This window comes from Asterias amurensis, chromosome 8, assembly GCF_032118995.1.
Source record: "Asterias amurensis chromosome 8, ASM3211899v1".
NCBI classification, from domain to species: domain Eukaryota; kingdom Metazoa; phylum Echinodermata; class Asteroidea; order Forcipulatida; family Asteriidae; genus Asterias; species Asterias amurensis.
In genome coordinates this window covers 6,668,052-6,676,262 of record NC_092655.1, presented here as the reverse complement: position 1 = coordinate 6,676,262, position 8,211 = coordinate 6,668,052, and the positions used below count along the sequence as shown (strand labels likewise).

At 37.6% G+C, this 8,211-nt stretch overlaps 1 protein-coding gene across 3 annotated transcripts in view; it reads right to left on the bottom strand.

Annotated features, from left to right (window-relative positions):
• Positions 1–652: 652 nt before the first annotated feature.
• LOC139940404 (BTB/POZ domain-containing protein 16-like) overlaps positions 653–8,211 on the bottom strand; it is a 28,029-nt gene continuing 20,470 nt past the window's right edge. For all 3 annotated transcript variants that reach the window (XM_071936635.1, XM_071936633.1, XM_071936634.1), the window contains exons 10-15: positions 8,041–8,103; positions 6,966–7,033; positions 5,389–5,508; positions 4,643–4,895; positions 3,467–3,568; positions 653–2,555 (exon numbers count right to left, since the gene is read on the bottom strand). In XM_071936635.1, the coding sequence (XP_071792736.1) occupies positions 2,298–2,555; positions 3,467–3,568; positions 4,643–4,895; positions 5,389–5,508; positions 6,966–7,033; positions 8,041–8,103 (864 nt within the window). In that variant the 3' untranslated portion in view covers positions 653–2,297. The remainder of the gene's footprint in view (positions 2,556–3,466; positions 3,569–4,642; positions 4,896–5,388; positions 5,509–6,965; positions 7,034–8,040; positions 8,104–8,211) is intronic.

The following is an 8,211-nucleotide window of genomic DNA, read 5'->3' as shown; positions in this document are numbered from 1 at the left end:
CCCCAAATTTAGGTTTAAAAAACTGTTGCAACAACATGGAGCTCCAACAATTGAAATTACATAAAAGGAGTGATGACCTATTGGCTTTTCCTGAACCCTTTTGACAAGCATTGGAGAAGGGTACGACTGCAGGCGTTTCTATACAGTTAGAATCTGTTTTGATTGAAAATATTTTAAAGACATTGGACACTATTGGTAATTGACAAAGACCAGTCTTCTCATATGCATAAAATAACAAACCTGTGAAACATTAAGCTCAATCGGTCGTCAAAGTTGCGAGATAATAATGAAAGAAAAAACACCCTTGTCACACAAAGTTGTGTGCTTTCAGATGCTTGATTTTGAGACCTCAAAATCTAACTCTGAGGTCTTGAAATCAAATCGTGGAAATTTACTTCTTTCTTGATAACTATGTTACTTTAGAGGGAGCCGTTTCTCACAACAGCTCGTTTTACCAAGTTAGGTTTCATGCTAATAATTATTTTGAGTTATTATCAATAGTGTCCAGGACTTTAAATGAATTTCAGCAAAGATCACCTTTTGCTGGTTTTTGTTCAAGATGGTCTTTTAACACTTAGAAATATCTATACAAAAAAGTACGCATTTCCTTTGCATTTGAATTATTATTCGTATACAAATTCTTCACAAATACAATACACATTATTTGAAAGACTCTTTGGTCCACTTTTTTAAAATGGAGTATTATGGAACATGTGAAATAATATACAAAAAGACAAAGAATTGCCATTTATTAATGCTGTCTGTATAAAATGCTATGATGTTTCTGAATAATGTCAAACTTGGAGGCAAAAGACAATCAATGTGAAGCTAACAATACCCAGTTATCACTTGAACACAATCACAAAAAAATAAAACTTAGTCGATGGAAATTTGCATCAGGGATAAAGAACATCAATTGTGGCTTTACCCATAAAACCTGATGTGTGTTAGCACTGTATACTAAGTACTTTCCCCAGCTCTGTGAAAAAAAAATCACAGGCATGTTACTCGCATGGGATTTGAACCCACGACCTTTGTAATTCTAGAGCAGTGTCTTGCCAACTAGACCACCGAGGTTGCCCGGTAGCTAGAGGCAGTTCGAATCCTGTGTTTTAGCAGAAGGAACAGTAATGGTTTAATAGATGTAATTTTTTATTAAACAACATGCTGAAAAACAAAAGTTACAAAACTAATAGGGTAAGATTTATAACAGCGGCTTATATTTTTCCTTTTTAAGTATTGTTATACTTTGTCAATTAACCTTAACCAAATAAAATTCCACTGAAAACTCAGCTTAGTAATAAATTAGTAATTTCTTTCTTTCTTTGGACATAGCTCAATGGAACAGAAGCTTTACAATTAGAGCAAAAACAATTTCTCTAAAAAGGTATGCATTCCGAAATTGAAATTAGTTTTTAATATTAGACTTTTAACATGAACATTTTCACCTTAAACTGTCAGTTTATTTTTTTGGCCACCAATATTTAAGTTGATCTCTTTTTTTTTTAATTTTACAGCTGCAAATCTCTTTGGTTTCAATTATAATTTTTATACATTTTGACTTCATACATTTTTTTAAAAACATTTTATGAAATAAAGTACACTAGTCAATCGTATACTATCTACAAATCACAAGCTAATTCAAACTTAAAATATTTACCAGGACAAAAAAGTTCTTTTTTTTAAGACATACAGAAATCAGATGCGTAGATCAGTACAAAGTAGAAACAAGTATTTTAAAATGAAAGTTAGGAATTGAATTTACTTTTTTGGCATCTAAAACAGGTTCATTGACAATTGATGTGTACTTTAAAAAAAATGCAGTTCTTATCGCTTCAGTCTAGTGCTTTAAGGTCCTGGAATCAAATCTGTTTTTTTCTCTCCACATTTGTAAAACCGTCTTTTCAAATTGATACTGGCATATTTTCACTCTTTAAGTTTTTTCCTGGGACCCTTTGGCATAACACAGATATCGTCATTGCACAAACTGTACACGACCAGAAATCATTCATGGTGATTCTGGAAGTGTACGACAATAATGAGCAACCTGGAAACCCGTCCATACTTTAACAAAACAAAAAATTTCAGAAACTTGTTGCAGGGTTAGCTTTATTTTCAGATCAAAGACTGGGGAGGGGGGTAAGTGAGGAACCCACCCCTCTCTTTTGGTTCAACATCTGTGCCCGATTTTTGTAGAGCAACTTAAGTTTGTTTTGATTTTATGATAATTTCTTTTCTGAAAACCTAAAAATTACCAACGGGTAACACCAGGAAAATAGATTCTAATCCTGAGCAATCTAGGACGGCGGGAATAAAATACTGAATGTGACGTAGATCGGAAGGCACAGTCCGTCCAGCGATAACACCTCGCTCTTGCTCGTCTTAGACCCCAGGCCAAACTTCTTGCCCAATATACCCGTATTGAAGAGGTAGTCCTGGCCCTGGATGCGACACTGTGCTCGAATGCTGTATAGCACCTCGCGGTCCTGACGAAGTGAGAACGTCTGACGCTCACAGATGCGGAAGGATAAGGTGGGATCATGTGGCTTTAGGCGCTGGGGTGGAATCAGAATTAATAAGACTATTAATATATATACAAAAATTGTTAGAAAAATTATAAATCCTCAAACAATTCGTAGCAGTCTCGGCTTGGACTTGAGATACATTTTGATAGACTCTCTATACCACTAGAAATATAATTCTGGAGCTGTGGTTATAAACTAATGAGGTTACCAAAAGCAACAACCTCTTTGTGAAGAAAATCTTTGTCCAATTTGAAGCTGGCTTTCTAATTGTCTTGTTAAACTGTGAAATACGCTTACGCTTACGCTTCAGCAAAAAAGGTTGCTATAGTAAACACCAATTATTGCTTACCATTAGCACTATGAAATTGTAACTTTAATGGATGTAAATTTAACAATGTGACAAGAAACTCAATGCACAAATGGATTCTATAGAAAAAGTCGTACTCAAAAATTCTGTTCTCTATGAGAACATTAAATTTCATGATTCCTCTTGAATTTCTAACAGGCAAGAAATTTAGCACATATTTTTAAAGCCATTATACACTTTCGGTACGAAAAAAAAAAAAGTTCACAGATTTACAAATAATTTACAGGGTTTACAGAAGGTTATGGTGAAAGACTTCTCTTGAAATATTGTTCCATGAAATGCTTTACTTTTTGAGAAAACATTAAAACAATATCAATTCTCGATAGCGAGAATTACGGATTTATTTTAAACACATGGCATGACATGGCGAAAGGCGCGGAAACAAGTATGGGTTTTCCCGTTATTTTCTCCCGACTCCGATGACCGATTGAGCCTAAATTTTATATATAAGTTGTGACACACGAAGTGTGGGACTTGGACAATACTGTTTACTGAAAGTGTATAATGGCTTTAAAGGGGACTTTTTAAAAACTGCGAGATATACTTTTATTTGAGATTCTAATTGTTGTTTTACCTGCATGTAGAATTGATAAGTTGAGTCTTTGCCTTGTCGATGAGCCTTCAGCTCAAAGTGAAAACCATGGATGGATACAACCTCGCTGTGGTACCTTGGCTCCTGTAATTATATGGTGTACAAAACATATTATAATAATAATAATACTACTTTTAAAGTAATAATAAGATTTGTATAGCAATGGCATCTCAAAAACTATCTAAGTCGCTCCAAACTGTTTCAGACGTCAAACTTTTCATGTGGTAAATTCAAAATTTGTTTTTGCGCAATTCTAGATCACCTGTCTAAAACGTGAATAAGAGTCATAGACCTTATGCATTGACATCATCCAGCTGCCATCTTTGAGGTCAAACGGTGACGGAACAATCGAAACGCACATAGATTGGCCAATGAACAACCTCCTTTTGACCTCAAGGCGAGGGCGCTGTACTGAAATGACGCCATGTGCATAAGGTCTATTGGCAAAGTGTTCCATAGATTGTGAGCTTCAACTGAGAGACTTAGAAGCTTTCATTCTGGCAGATAGAACCAGTAACTGGCGCATCAGATTTAATGGTGATACAAGTTGCTGAAGGTACTGGGTAAATGAACCATTGACAGATTGGTAAGTTATACGAAGGATTTTGAAAAAGATGCTTTGTTTAATGGGGTATGCACACACGCAAGCAAAAATTTCCAGCTAACCCGTGCAATAACACTTGACATAAGCGCAGAACTCCCTGCTTTGGCTTTGCTTAAAGGCAGTGGACACTATTGGTAATTACTCAAAATAATCATTAGCATAAAACCTTACTTGGTAATGAGTAAAGGAAAGAGGTTGATGGTATAAAACGTTCTGAGAAAAGGTTCCCTCTGAAGTAAGGTAGTTTTCAAGAAAGAAGTAATTTTCCACACGTTTAATTTCGAGACCTCAAGTTTGAACTTGAGGTCTCGAAATCAAGCATCTGAAACCACACAACTTGTGCGACAAAGGTGTTTTTTCTTTCATAATTATCGCGCAACTTCGATGACCGATTGAGCTCAAATTTTCACAGAATTGTTATTTTATGCATATGTTGAGATACACCAAGGGAGAAGACTGATCTTTGACAATTACCAATAGCGTCCAATGTCTTTAAGGAAAGCAGAGCCATGAAATTGGGCCCTAGTGAGTTGCATCAATAATGAATGCAGTACCTGCTCAATGATGAAGCCAGTTCTGATGGCGTCGTTGCCAAAGTTCAACATGAGCGACATGTCACCGCCTCCCTGCAGGGCGTGGTAATGCATACTCAGTGTCTTTAAGATCCACTCTTGTGGTATGACGTTCATCCTAAGCATGTCATCAAGGTGACGAGTGTCCGTCACTCCAGCGAGGCGGATGGAGCGGAAGAGGCCGGCATACTTCTGGCCTTGCTCGCGGTCCACAAAAGCAGTTGTTTTGCTCAGACTGGTGGGATAAGAGGACATTTGAAAAAGTTTTGTTAAAGCCATTATACACTTTTGGAACAGAAAAAAAAAATAAAAGTTCACAGATTTACAAATAACTTACAGGGTTTACAGAAGGTAATGGTGAAAGACTTCTCTTGAAATATTATTCCATGAAACGCTTTACTTTTCGAGAAAACATTAAAACAAACTCAATTCACGATAACGAGAATTACGGATTTATTTTAAACACATGTCATGACACAGCGAAATGTGCGGAAACAAGGGTGGGTTTTCCCGTTATTTTCTCCCGTTTCCAAAGACCAATTGAGCCTAAACTTTCACAGGTTTGTTATTTTATGTATAAGTTGTGATACACAAATTGTGGGACTTGGACAATACTGTTTACCGAAAGTGTATAATGGCTTTAAGCAACACTACGCAATTGGGCTTAGATGCAAGGTAGACCATACAGGGGCATGGCTTAACGAATTCATCTACTACATGTACCATACCTATTGAAGAATGTTACAATGGTGCTATGTGATGGCATCAGCTGAAGATGTGAATTTTGCTGTAGGAAGATCCAATAGCAGAGGAGCTTGTACAAGTAGTATTCACTGAATGTGAAAAACCTGCAAACAAAACAAATCCAAAACATTCTAATGAGTGAGGTTACACAGAATTATTGCTAATTATTCCTTATCTCTTCAAATTTTTTTGAAGTTGAACAAAGACAAACTGACTACAGTGGTAATCGAACCAACAAACTCTGAATTAACATGCCATCATCATGCCATCATCATGCCATCATCATCATCATCATCATCATCAGTCGTCCTTAGACGGAATAGCAGAAGCAGCTTTGATGAAGTGGTGCCAGGTTGCTTTGTCCCTCATGAGTTGTTGAGTCTCGTTTGGATTGAGATTCGTGTCTCCGGTGATGGTGTCAGTGTAGCTCATTTTCCTCCTGCCGCGATTTGGATGTCCGCCAGGGGGATTCCAGAAGACCAGATGCGTTATAGGTTGATCCGCTGTTCGCAAACAGTGGCCAGCAAACTGGAGACATCTCTGCATTATGGTCTCGGAAAGTGGTGGTAGATTGCCATAAACCTCCCTGTTTGTAGTATGGTCCCGCCAGTGGATGTTGAGAACTCTACGCAGCAGTTGAGTGTAGCAACCGTTGATGCGATCATTAATTTTTTGTGTTGTTGTCCATGTTTCCGCTCCATATAGCAAGATGCTTTCAACACAGGCCGTGAAGAACTTGATTTTGATAGCTCTGTCAAGATCAGACTTCCAGATCTTATCTAATTGGTTACATGCTGACCATGCTTGCGCTTTCCTGCATTTGAAATCTTGGAATGAGTCAGGTAGTGACGAACCGAGGTATTTGAAATCTGAAACAGTTTTAAGTTTCGTACCATCGAGAGTCTGTATACTGGATGTTGGAGGAATGTTCCCGAGGAGAGTCTTCGTTTTTCCTGTGTTTATATGAAGCCCGACACAATTGGAAGCCTCCTCAATACTGTGAAGTAACATGCCAGCGCTCTGCCAAATGAGCTATTGACCCCTTGCACGCGCGTCACACGCAGCGACTGATGCCACGCTCGCCATGTTGGTGGGCAGTTAGGTTTACATGTATTAACATCGCGTCGCCTAAAATGCGCACTTCACTGCATAAAGCACAGCATATTCTATGCATAGAGTTATATATGAAAACGCACAGTGAAATCGCCCACCAGTATGGTGCATTCAAGATGATGACGTCAGGTGAAATGGGTCAATATAGTCCCATTTGGGGGGCTTTGTATTTTGTCAATATCTATATTGAGGGGGTGTCAGTCTGAAGCCATACAATCGATAACTGCCAGATAGCCGAGGATCACACCCAAATTACGATACAACCAGGGAAGCGGCAGCGAGGGGATCACCCTATGGGAATAGAACTTTTTATTTCAGGCATCAAATATAAAAAAACCTCAAGGGAAACTGACTGGGTAAACTTTAAACTTATTTACACTTGGTTCATTAAAAAATTCCAAAAGTCAACAGGATATTAAAAAAATACATTTCTAGTTGATTTTCTTACCGGCTGGATTTGATAATTTTCTGTAGGAGTTCCAAAGGTAGATCCCTCAACTGGATTTGAACCGAAAGCTGAAACAAAAAAATAGAGTGGAATCAGTTTGTTTGTTCCCCTGTTGTGGTGTTTGTTTGTTTGCTAAGATGATCTTCTCATCAAGGGAACTCGGCAAACTCCCACTAGGGGATATAAACACCAAGCTGGCAACAGCCAGTCTATCGCATACAAACATTATCGGTTCAGCCCCTGCGATTTTGAATTGCACAAATCATGAAAATATGGATCAGTAACTGGGTGACAATACCTTAATATTCTAGTCACTGTGAAATCAGCTGTTAGCTTCATAGGATTTGAACCCTTGTGATTGCAAATTCTGCATTTCACTTGACCACAGTGAAATGTGACAAATTCCAACTAGCACTATGATGACAAATATTTTGTTAAACAATTACCCTGGGCTTACTCAATGCTACAAGGTTGATTTGTTTTTACAATTCGGATGGAAAGTATTTCCCTGTGTCTTTTCGATAAGAACCTGGATTCTTGTATGTGCATTACACAGAACATGGGAGCTACGGCTTTACGCCCCACCAACACAATCCAGCAGTAATGGTTAAATACCTTGCTTAAAGATACTGGACACTATTGATAATTGTCAAAGACTATTCTTCCCACTTTGTGTATCTCAACATAAAACAACAAACCTGTGGAAATTTGGGCTCGATTGGTTGTCGAAGTTGCGAGATGACTATGAAAGAAATAATACCCTTGTCACACGAAGTTGTGTGCTGTCAGATGCTTGATATCGAGACCTCAAAATCTAATTCTGAGGTCTCAAAATCAATTTTCTTTCTCGAAAACTACGCTACTTCAGAAGGAGCTGTTTCTCACAATGTTTTTATACTATCAACCTCTCCCCATTACTCATTACCAAGTAAGGTTTTATGCTAATAATTATTTTGAATAATTACCAATAGTGTCCACTGTCTTTAAGGACACAAGTATGACAACCGAGCTATTTACGGGCCACTATGGTTTTCAAAGTGTTGGGTAAACAAACAAAACAGTTTTAAATACTCACATGGGGAATAAGATTAAGCTCCAACCATCTCTCACATGCATTGACCACTTGCCCCACTTTGTACTAAAACAAAAAAAACAAAAAACAAAACTGTAACCACAAAAGTGTAATCAAATCTCAAATTTACATAGAGACATACATGTACAGGTTAATCGCGATTCAGAAACGCAA